Below are 12,284 nucleotides of genomic sequence, written 5' to 3'. Positions count from 1 at the left end.
CCCTCTTTAGTGTTCCCAGTGTATTCAGTCATTCATGAAATATTTATTGAGTGTCCTGTGTGCCAGGCACTGTTCTAGGCACTTGGAATGCATCAGTAAACAAAAGAAAAAGATCCCTGTTTTCTTGGAGCATTTTGTTGAAACCCTGAAGAAGGGGAGAGTATGGAAAAGTGAAAAGAGCACATGTACAATGAAAAAGCTCCCTAAGTGACTCTATTACACCCTCCTCCAACTGATCCAATCCAGGTTGAGAATTACAGCACTGGAAAGCATTACAACAAAATTATAATGAAAGCCAAAATTTAAAATATAATAAGAGGGGCGCCTGGGTGGCTCAGTTGGTTAAGCGACTGCCTTCGGCTCAGGTCATGATCCTGGAGTCCCGGGATCGAGTCCCACATCAGGCTCCCTGCTCGGCAGGGAGTCTGCTTCTCCCTCTGACCCTAACCCCTCTCATGTGCTCTCTCTCATTCTCTGTCTTAAATAAATAAATAAAATCTTTAAAAAAAAAAATAAAATAAAAAAATAAAATAAAATATAATAAGAGTAATACATAAGATACATTGTTATATTTTCTTATGTAAATTCTTACTTGTCTTTTCCTCTAATTGATTAACTTTATCTCTGGATTCCTCTAGCAGAAATATTAAATCTTTCATTTTATTTTCCTTCTCAGTATTTTGGAGCAATAGCAGTGATACCTAAAATGAAATATTTAAGTAATACATTAGAGATATGAAAAATTACATATGACACCTTAGCATTTACCACCACTATGATTATTTTATGTACTTGTTTATATGCTTTTCAGCTGGTTGTGCCAGGGCATTTAGTACATGCTTGCACAATGTTCATTCATTCAATAAATGTTTAAACTAATATGATCTACCCAATATTATAATGTTCATTTTAAGTTAGAACTTAGAAGATATATAATAAAATCTATTGTTTCGTTTATTCCATAAATATTATGGAGCAGCTACTCTGTTCCAAAAACCATAATAAGCATTGAGTATACAGTGAGGAGGGAACTTAAAGAAACTTAGAGCCTAGGGAACTTTCCAGAACACAAGGTGAGAAGCGGAGAAGCGGCGGCTGCCTGAGCTTCGCCCAGCAACGCGCTCCTTCCCGCTCCCCCACACCGACCTCAACAAGGTCACCGGCTGTAGAATATGGTGAAAGAAACCACTTACTATGATGCTTTGGGGGTCAAACCCAATGCCACCCAAGAAGAATTGAAAAAGGCTTACAGGAAACTGGCCTTGAAGTACCACCCTGATAAGAATCCAAATGAAGGAGAGAAGTTTAAACAGAGTTCTCAAGCTTATGAAGTGTTCTCTCATGCAAAGGGAATTATATGACAGAGGAGGAGAACACCCAATTAAAGAAGGTGGAGCTGGTGGTAGAGTTGGCTCCCCCATAGACATCTTTGATAAGTTTTTTGGAGGAGGAGGAAGGATACAGAGAGAAAGGAGAGGTAAAAATGTTGTACATCAGCTCTCAGTGATCTTAGAAGATTTATATAATGGTGCAACAAGAAAACTAGCTCTGTAAAAGAATGTGATTTGCAACAAATACGAAAGCTGAGGTGGTAAGAAAAGAGTAGAATGTTGTCCCAACTGTGGAGGTACTGGAAAGAAAATAAGAATTCATCACATAGGACCTGGAATGGTTCAGCAAATTCAATCTGTGTGCATGGAATGCCAGGGCCATGGGGAACATACCAGTCCTCAAGATAGATGTGAAAGCTGCAATGGAAGGAAGATAGTTCAAGAGAAGACTCTAGAAGTTCATATCAACAAAGGTATGAAAGATGGCCAGAAGGTAACATTCCATGGTGAAGGAGACCAAGAACCAGGACTGGAACCAGGAGATATTATCATTGTTTTAGGTCAGAAGGACCGTGCTGCTTTTACTCAGCGAGAAGACCTTATGTGTATGGACATATAGCTGGTTGAAGCACTCTGCGGCTTTCAAAAGCCAATATCTATTTTTGACAACCGAACCATCATCATCACCTCTCATCCAGGTCAGATTGTCAAGCATGGAGATATCAAGTGTGTGCTAAATGAAGGCTTGCCAATTTATCGTAGACCATATGAGAAGTGTCGTCTAATCATTAAATCTAAGGTAAGCTTTCCTGAGAATGGCTTTCTCTCTCCTCATAAACTCTCTTTGCTGAGAGGAAGGAAGTAGAAGAGACTGATGAAATGGACCAAGTAGAACTGGTGGACTTTGATCCAAATCAGGAAAGACGGTGCCATCACAATGGGGATGCATATGAGGATGATGAACATCATCACAGGGGTGGTGTTCAATGTCACACCTCTTAATGGGACCAGTGAATAACACTGCTGGCATTTTATATACAGTAATGAATGAGTGAAGGACTATAATCATAGCTCACTACTTGCTATTGTTTTTGTTTTAATATTCAACTACAGTAGTGTTTTAAAAGTTAAACGAAGAATAAACTCAAATATAAAAGCTCTGACTTTGCCCTGTGTATGATGACTTCAGTGTGCAAGATAAGTTTAATACTTATAAAAACTACTTTTAAAAAAATTTTCACTAGCGTTAGACCATACATTGTAACAGATTTCAGCTCTATGTATATGAAACAGCTCAAACTGAAATGTTAGGTGTGTATACTGACTTCAGTGTATGACCCTTAATTGTTAAGCTATCAAGTTAAAATCTGTATTTAACTGGCAATCAGACAAAGAACTTAATTTGTAGAGAAGTGTTGGTCTGTAGTTAAGTGGGATTCATCGTGCTGCCTCTGCATTTATTCTATTGTCTCAACTGTTACTTGAAGATGGCTTGCACTTATAGAACCGCATTCCCTTCTGCTGTGCCATCTTTTTTTTTAAATACATGTATCAGTCCTGGTTACATTTTTTTCCTTCTCTTTGGACCATGAAAAGCTTCAGAGTAGTGACTTTGGGAGCAGGGTAACTTAGAGTGAAGAGACATTTATGTGGAGAAGTTAATTTGCATGAATGAGATAGGAAGGTGTTTTTTAAGGTATGTTACAGGCTTATTTTAAACCATTTAACTTATTCTCTGAAGTAACTGTAATTTAATGTTGTAGTATAGCAAATTATGATGAATAGCTTTAATTTTATGTTTAAAAGTGATGTTCACAAGCTTAAATCTGGATATCAGAATTAAGCAATTCTTGAAATGTATGAATGTCTCCTTAATATACTGACTACAAAGCATCTAAAAAAAAAAAAAAAAAAACCTCAGAGCCTAGACCAGGAGACAACAACTATACTTGAATATTATTAGTAATAGGACAAAAATATTATGTGAATCAGGAAAAACTCAGCCTTCGGGGATGTAATCAAAAATTAATCCTTCTCAGAGTACTGAATTGAATCTTGATAGACAAGTAGAAATTAATCAGGCAAATACAGAAAAATGAACATTCTAACTCATACAAGAACACAAAGGATCAAGAGATCATGCTGCATTCAGAGAACTGAAAATACTCAGATGACTAGAATATAGAGCCCATGTGAAGAAAAAGGTAAAAGATAAACTTAAAAAGACAAGCTGAAGACTTGCAGATTCAAGATGGCAGAAAAACCTCACTGCCGTATTTTCATCTGCCCATGCACCCAGAACTCCAACAAGCTTTTTATTTTTAGCACTTCCCTCTATTTTTGTGTTCTTTATAATACGTGCAATTTTAACTTTTAAAAAGGCCTTCTTCTGGGGCGCCTGGGTGGCTCAGTCATTAAGCATCTGCCTTCGGCTCAGGTCATGATCCCGGGGTCCTGGGATTGAGCCCCGCATGGGGCTCCCTGCTCTGCAGGAAGCCTGCTTCTCCCTCTCCCACTCCCCCTGCTCGTGTTCCCTCTCTCTCTGTGTCTCTCTCTGTCAAATAAATAAATCTTTTAAAAAAATAAATAAAAAATAAAAAGGCCTTCTTCTTTCAGAAATCTAGTTTAAAAGTTCAGCTAAAATATAGAAAACTGTTAACTCTTTCAAAAGATCCAAGCATAACATATAAATTTAACCAGAACCAAAAGAAAACTCTAAGTATCTTCTCTGTACTTTCAATTAACTTTTCACCCTTGTTATCTATCATTACAAAGTATCTTGTGGCAAATCAAAGAAGAAAAACTCTGAAAAAAATGGGAAATAGAAGAGGATTCCTTTCTATAAATCTTTTTCCATTTGGGAAGCATAGGACTTGAAACTGATAAAGTTGCCATAGTAACAACCTGAAATTGACATTCTTGTGAATATCAAACAACACAGATTCATTATTTTCAAGTTTTCCACTATATGACATTAATAGAAAGGAGCAAAAGAATATTTTAGTTCCCCATTCTTGGTGTCATGAATAGTAAGTGCATTTCAAAATAAACTGCAAAATGTGGATTAAGTGGTCAATGATCATCATCTTTACATTTTATAAGGTTTTTATCTGAACAAAAGTTCTTAAAAAATATTTTTGCAACAATGTCCTATTACCCACTAATATAAATACTGTAGATAATTCATTGTTATTTTTTTTTTTTTTAAAAAGGGCTGGCATTCAGTGCATGCATGTTTGAATCAATGGAAATTCATTCTGCTGGCAAAAGGCTAAATATTTGAATACGTAGAATATTAAAATCTTATAGCGTCAACTCTTGATTTTGGCTCAGGTCATGATCTCAGGGTCCTGGGATCAAGCTCCCTGTTGGGCTTCACTCTCGGTGGGGAGTCTGCTCAAGGATTCTTTCTCTCTCTCCCTCTGCCCCTCCCCCTGCTCGTGTGCTCTCTCTCTCTCTAAAATAAATAAATAAATCTTAAAAAAAAAAAAAAATCTTATAGAAATTTATCATGCAGTCAGCAGATAATTTCTTTTGAAATTTTAAGTATTTTATGAATTAGCAAATACAAAAAATACAGAGTTGATTTTTTAAAAATACCTGCTTTTCCTTGTCATTTACTTCCTTCTTATATTCCTCTTCAAGGTGTTGGATTTTTTCATAATCTTCCTTTACTTTAAAAATAAAGCAGATATACTTTAATATCTTAGCATAATTATATAACAACAAAATTTAAAGCTTCTTACATTTTATTACACCTCCTTATTTATCTAGATACTAAACTTCAAAGGTTTCTAACAAGCTTAGCTGCTATTTTCTTGCTACTTTCTGTTTAGTAAAATAGTGAATTTAAAAAATATCAAAGTATAACAATAAAATTGTATTATTTTTACAATAGTACATATGTAAGAGTTTATTCTTTATAACACACTAATCTGAAATAACAGATTTTTAAATATATATAAAGTTGACCCTTGAACAACATTAGAGGTGCTGACCCCTACACAGTTGAAAATTCATGTATAACTTTTGACTCCCCAAAAACTAAACTAATATCCTACTGTTAATCGGAAGCCTTACCTGTAACATAAAGTTGTTTAACATGTATTTGAATGCTATATGTATTATAAGCTGTATTCTTATAATAAAGTAAGTTAGAAAAAAAAGCATTAAGAAAACCATAAAGAAGGGAAGGATGGGGTGGTTGGGTGATAGACATTGGGGAGGGTATGTGCTACGGTGAGCACTGTGAATTGTGCAAGACTGTTGAATCACAGATCTGTACCTCTGAAACAAATAATGTAATATATGTTAAGAAAAAAAAAAAAAAGAAGATAGCAGGAGGGGAAGAATGAAGGGGGGGCAATTGGAGGGGGAGACAAACCATGAGAGATGATGAACTCTGAAAAACAGAGTGTTCTAGAGGGGAGGGGGGGTGGGAGGATGGGTTAGCCTGGTGATGGGTATTAAAGAGAGCACGTTCTGCATGGAGCACTGGGTGTTCTGCACAAACAATGAATCATGGAACACTACATCAAAAACTAATGATGTAATGTATGGTGATTAACATAACAATAAAAATTTTTAAAAAAAGAAAACCATAAAGAAAATACATTTATAGTACTGTGCTGTATTTATTGAAAAAAATCTAAATATAAGTGGACCTGCCAAACCCATGTCATTCATGGGTCAACTTATTATTTTAACATAAAAACTTACCAAAAAATGTAAAAATAAGACCAAATCACACTTCTAAAAAATTAAGTACAAATCATAGTAAGTTTGATTTCAGGGAAAATGTAGCTTTGAAGCCAAAAGGGTATTTTTAACATATATCAATTCCCTGCCACATTCCACAAGATTTCGAGGGGCTTACAAAACCACAAAGAATACAAAATTTAAAAGAGTTGGGGCATCAAACTGAAGCTGTGAAAACATTAAAAAAATCTAATAAAAATATAAACATCAGTAGGGTAATATGAAAATTAAATAGGATCCATACATTTAAAATGCATTTCCAATCTGGAATTCTCAGCTTGCACACGAAGTTCCTCAAAAGCTATTATCATTTTCTGAAACATAAAGTTCAACTTTTAAGAATCATACTTACATATTTTAAATAGGTTCTTCCAACTATGAAAATATTAATAAATTTGTCTCATGATTAGATTTAAAACCACTCAACTTTGAATAATGAAATCCCTATAACTTGTAATAATTAAATAATTTACTAAAAACCCATTAAAGTGCCTATTATATTGGCTTCCCAGATGCTTAAAGGCACAGGAGACATGTTATATAATACTAAACAACAGCAAAATGATTGTTGGCACTCTAGTCATTTACTTAATAACTCATATCAAAATCTATAATTTTTTTTTTTGCTTACTTATTTAATTTCTGTCTTCCCCCACTAAAGTATAACCTCTCTGAGATCCTTCCCCAGTAGAGTCTAAATTACACTTCCATCATCTGGCAGCATGAGTTCATTCAGTATTCAACAAATCTTGATTTGCAAAATTGTATGAATTCACTTATTTGTTCAATAAATAGTTACTGCTTATCTATTATGTGCCAACCTCTGTTTTAGGCACTTGAGATATAAGACAAAGTGTTTACCCTACTAGAACTAACTTATATTCCAGTGTAAGGAAGAATACTTACACATACACATTGTATCAAATAAATGTCATATAGTTTTAAGTGCTCTTCAGAAAAGTTAAATGAGGTGAGGAGATAGAAAATAATTGAATAGAAAGGTATTTTAGATAAAGTAGTAAGGGGGATTAAAAAAAGGAGAATGAAGCTTATGAATTTGCATAAAATCTTGGACACAAAAGTGCTAGACAGAACAAAGTCAAAGAACCAAGATCAGAAAGAGCTTAGCAAGTTTCAGAAACATAAAAAAGAACAACTACAGCAGAGAAGCAAAGTGGAAAACAAAAGGGATGGAATAAGAAAGGTAAGCAGGAACCAGACACAGATTAATAGTATTTTGTATGTTTTTTCAAATTAATGGGTATATGTTATAATATGCTAGTCTCTGACACAGAGTTAATATTTGATAAATTAAATGGTGTCACTAACATGTAAATTCAAAAGCTACTAAATAACAAAACAACACTCCTAGTATAGAACCTTAAGAATCTTATTGGATATAATCATATGTCAACAAATAAATAATAATCCCTTTATCAAGAAGAGCTATCACTACTTTGCTTAGATATGCCGCTCTTATACACAACTGATGGATTGTTGAACACTACATCTGAAACTAATCATGTACTATTTGTTGGCTAATTGAATTTAAATTAAAAAAAAAAGCCTCTGTTTAAAATATTTAACTTTTTACCAACACTTACCTCAATGTTATTATTTAGATCCACATATACTTGCCTAGTTTCTTCTCGTTCATATTCATCTATTATTAATATAAAATATTTCAGAATTAAATTTTAAAATGATTATAATGCCAACAAGATAATACTCAAAATGCCTCAGGAAAACATTAGAATATTTAAAATTCTGTGTTAGTGAAATGTATTAGTATATCCTGAGTCTCTAAAAGTAGCATCAAAAGTATAGAATTGTTGAATTACTGTGCTGTACATCTGAAACTAATGTAACATTATATGTCAACTATACTTCAACAATAAATTTTTAAAATAAGCTACTTCATAGTAGTTTCATAGGAAGACACACTGAGACATGATTGTACTTCAACCTCAAAAGCTCTTATTTTTTATAGAATTACTATCCATGAATTTATCCAAACTTCATAAAATATATTTACAGTTTTAGCCTTTACAATGAGTAGAGATTTAACAATTATTCTCTCAAGTATTTTTTCCTTTGTATATTTACGATTCATAGGGTACACATGTAAAGCAAAGCCCACTCTTCTGATCTCTTACTCTACCTCTGAGGAAGCAGAAAGGAAGATAAACCTCAAGACACAAAGAACAAGGTTAAGAATAGGTGTGGCCCAGAGAGAAATCCCCTATAAATCCTCTACAACTTTTTTTTTTCTGGTTTTTAACCTGAGCAATGATTCCCTCTAGTTATAATCTACACAATAGATCCCCTCTATTCTATACTAGAATTAAGGTACAAGACAATAATAGACAATGTGGTTGTTCCTATATCATTCCTCCAAATGAGGCCAGCATCACATAATGCACATTAAATTTACTTTTTTTTTTTTTTTTAAGTAGGCTTGGCACCCAACGCAGAGTTCAAGAAATGAAGCCCTGAGCTGAAATCAAGAGTTGGATGCTTCACTGACTGAGCCACCCAGGCACCCCAAAGCACATTAAATTTTTTTTTAATTTTATTTTATATGTTAATCACCATATATTACATCATCAGTTTTTGACATAGTGTCCCATGATTCATTGTTTGCGTATAACACCCAGTGCTCCATTCAATACCTGCCCTCTTAAATACCCATCACCAGGCTAACCCATCCCCCCACACCCCTCCCCTCTAGAACCCTCAGTTTGTTTCTTAGAGTCCATAGTCTCTCATGGTTCATCTCCCCCTCCGACTTCCCCCCTTCATTTTTCCCTTCCTACTTTTTTTTTTTTAAACATATAATGTATTATTTGTTTTAGAGGTATAGGTCTGTGATTCATCAGTCTTACACAATTCACAGCGCTCACCATAGCACATACCCTCCCCAGTGTCTATCACCCAGCCACCCCATCCCTCCCACTCCCCACCACTCCAGCAACCCTCAGTTTGTTTCCTGAGATTAAGAATTCCTCATATCAGTGAGATCATATGATACATGTCTTTCTCTGATTGACTTATTTCCAAAGCACATTAAATTTTTTTTTTTAAGATTTTATTTATTTATTTGACAGAGAGAGACACAGCGAGAGAGGGAATACAAGCAGGGGGAATGGGAGAGGGAGAAGCAGGCTTCCCGTGGAGCGGGGAGCCCGATGCAGGGCTCGATCCCAGGACCTTGGGATCATGACCTGAGCCGAAGGCAGACGCTTAACCATCTGAGCCACCCAAGAGCCCCCCAAAGCACATTAAATTTAAAGAGGGTATCAGTCCCACATTCTCAGTAACAAGCCGTAAAAAAGAACACAGCAGCTATTATAGACTCAACTGTCAATGAGAAGCCAAATAACCAAAAAGAGGATACATGAACTAACTTCAGAAGAATATAGGTATCTAAACTTTCAAAAATAATGGAGAGCCCTCTGAACTTACAGCATATGAAACAGGAACTGAACCATTTTTATCTGAATATGAAAGGGCTGGAAAATTTAAGGAAATAAAGGCAGAGCATATCAGCATTTGAACAGAAAGATAGTTCATAGTTCTCCATCTATTCCGTTTCATTCATTACCTAACACACTTTGCAATACATCTTCTCTAATCCTCAGAAATTATTTGTGCCAAAGAACTGCATTCTATTGCCAACATCTCCAATCTTCCCATTACCAATAGCATCAGTATTTTCAAAATACCCTCCAGCCATTCTTCTAATATGAAAGTCCTGGAAATTGGATAAATAAAACTACAGAAAAGAAAATAAATGGGTATAGATGTACTTTACAGTTGTCAGAAGCAAGGTCCTACAGGTAGCACAAAGGAACTCTGGTAGCTAAGTGTTCCAATGTGGTGATGTGCAGTATTGTAAAAATATAAGCCTACATTTTTCGTTTTTCTTCTTGATATTTATCTATCCATTGATCTATCTATCTACCTATCTCCCCACCCTCCACCTCACTCACTACCTTCTCCCTACTACCTTCCCTCCCTCTCCCCCCTCCCCGCCTCCCCCAACCCATTTATTTTGTCCCAGTCCAGGCAACTAGAACTTTCAGCATTTGCTGCTGATTTGACAAAAAGCAAAGAAAAAAAAAATATTTGGGTTTCAAAAGACCAGTGTTAGGGGTTAGGGGAAGGATTCAGAACATAAACTATAGATTCTTTAAATATATGAGTCAGAATGAAGGTTCTTAACCTCTACACCAAAGAAATATTTACTAATTTGTGGAAAGAAGCCTTTAAAAGGGGAAGCCAAGGTGCCTGGGTGGTGGTGCAGTTGGTTAAGCATCCGACTCTTGGTTTCAGCTCAAGTCACAATCTCAGGGTCTGGAATCGAGCCCCAAGTCGGCTTCTGTGCTCAGAGTAGAGTCTGCTTGAGATTCTCTCTCCCTCTGCCCCTCCCGCTCATGTGCGCTCTCTCTCTCAAATAAATAAATAAATCTTTTTTTAAAATAAAAAATAAAAGGGGAAGCTAAGAGAGCTTAGTAGATTCTGGCAGATACTTCAGAAGAGGTTCTGGAGCCCTCTACATTCACAAGACTAAGCCTCAGGGTTGAGGACCACCAAAACCCCAGATAGTTTGGGCAAACCAAGAGGAGAATGAGACTGTGCTGGGTTTTTGTTTTTGTTCTTTTGTCTTCAGTAGGGCTCTAGGAAGATGACAAAACCTGTGAAGAAATGGCTGTGAAATATATCTAGACAGATAGGGCCTTAGATAGCTTCAGTTTCCCTTGTCCCCATACTCTGTGGGTTCCAGCATATATAGTGTGATAAAGAACAAAGAATCAGCAGACCTGAATGGGCCCTGAGAACAGAAATGAGGGATGACTCAGCACAACCTAAGTGCACCAGTTTCTAAATACTAATTGAAACAATGAAAACCTCAATGGATAGATGACTGAAAAACAAATATCCTTCTCTACCACATGGTATTATACTGGAACCCCAAAATTTAGATACAACCCCAGGAGAAGGGGAAAAATTCTCAAATTTACTAAGATTAAGTTTCTTCTATGTCAGCAGCATCAGGATTTGAGATATTAAAAATTAAGATTTTTTTCATATTTTAAAATGTAAAAGTGCATGCTTCAGTTTGTTGACTAAAATTACTTGGAATCGTATTTTCTACAAAATTTATTAGAGTACCAGAAAACCAGGCAGAAGGGGCAGAGTTACACAAGGTGAAAACTTTAGAAACTGTTCAGTGACCTGACATGCAACTATAAATTTGAAAAGAGATTCAACTACTAAACCAGGGGAGGTAAATTAGGATGAAAGTCAGTTTATCACCTAGTTTGTTTATTTAGTCTGGACAGTTCTTGCCTTTTTCAATGATATATATGGTGAGAAAACCTATATGACGCCTATGAAAAAATATTGTCTAAGGAAAGGAAACAACATGAGAGGAATAGCCTAGCTCTGAAAATGAATTCGATCTAGAGAATCCATATGAAAATTTCAGGAAACTATCCAGTATTCTCAACAGAACCAAGAAAATATAGTCAATGAAAGAGGAAGATACAATGATAAAGAAGGAACAGGCACAACAGAAATGCAAGAAATGGGATAAACTAAATAGAAAAATAAATGATGAGGAAAGGGACAATGGATTAGCTAATTAGACTACAAGGGAACTACAGGTTAGAGGAAGGACAAGACAGAAATGATACTTCAAAAGTCAAATTGGAAACACAGGAAACAAACAAATAGAAGGGGAGGAACAAATACTAAAACAATTAGAGAAAAGAAGAACTGAGGACAAGCGTACAAATAATAAGTATTGCCCAAACAAAAACCAGTGGCCAAAGATACCATAAAGCTTTCCTGGGCTAAAGAAAGACTGGTATACATAGACGGAAATGGTTTTATGGACAAAATTGTGAATTAGAAGGATCAAGAACACACACACACAGAGCTTGGTATACATATATGGGACTGTGATTACCCCCATTTCACAGATGAGGGAAGTGTGACACAGAAAATTGTTATTAGCCAGGATCCCAAAGTTAGTAAGTAGTGGTACATAACTAAAACACAGGTGTGCCTGATTAAATCTAGTACAGATAAATGCAAAGAATGCTATTTGTATCTAAAAATCTAAATGTACAGGCAAAGAATGAAATAAAAAATAAAATTTAAAAAGGTTTTAATTAATAGCCTATAATG

General features: G+C 35.4%; 1 protein-coding gene and 1 pseudogene across 2 annotated transcripts in view; one reads left to right on the top strand and one right to left on the bottom strand.

The window, feature by feature from the left end:
- SYCP1 (synaptonemal complex protein 1) overlaps positions 1-12,284 on the bottom strand; it is a 143,848-nt gene that overhangs the window by 108,158 nt on the left and 23,406 nt on the right. For both annotated transcript variants that reach the window (XM_021690082.1, XM_021690083.1), the window contains exons 8-11: positions 7,694-7,752; positions 6,334-6,403; positions 4,932-5,005; positions 593-701 (exon numbers count right to left, since the gene is read on the bottom strand). In XM_021690082.1, coding sequence (XP_021545757.1) covers positions 593-701; positions 4,932-5,005; positions 6,334-6,403; positions 7,694-7,752 — 312 coding nt within the window. The remainder of the gene's footprint in view (positions 1-592; positions 702-4,931; positions 5,006-6,333; positions 6,404-7,693; positions 7,753-12,284) is intronic.
- LOC110580394 lies at positions 1,173-2,333 on the top strand (annotated as a pseudogene).

The sequence above is a fragment of the Neomonachus schauinslandi genome, chromosome 4 (genome assembly GCF_002201575.2).
Source record: "Neomonachus schauinslandi chromosome 4, ASM220157v2, whole genome shotgun sequence".
Classification (NCBI taxonomy): Eukaryota; Metazoa; Chordata; class Mammalia; order Carnivora; family Phocidae; genus Neomonachus; species Neomonachus schauinslandi.
This window is presented reverse-complemented; position numbering and strand designations above follow the sequence as displayed.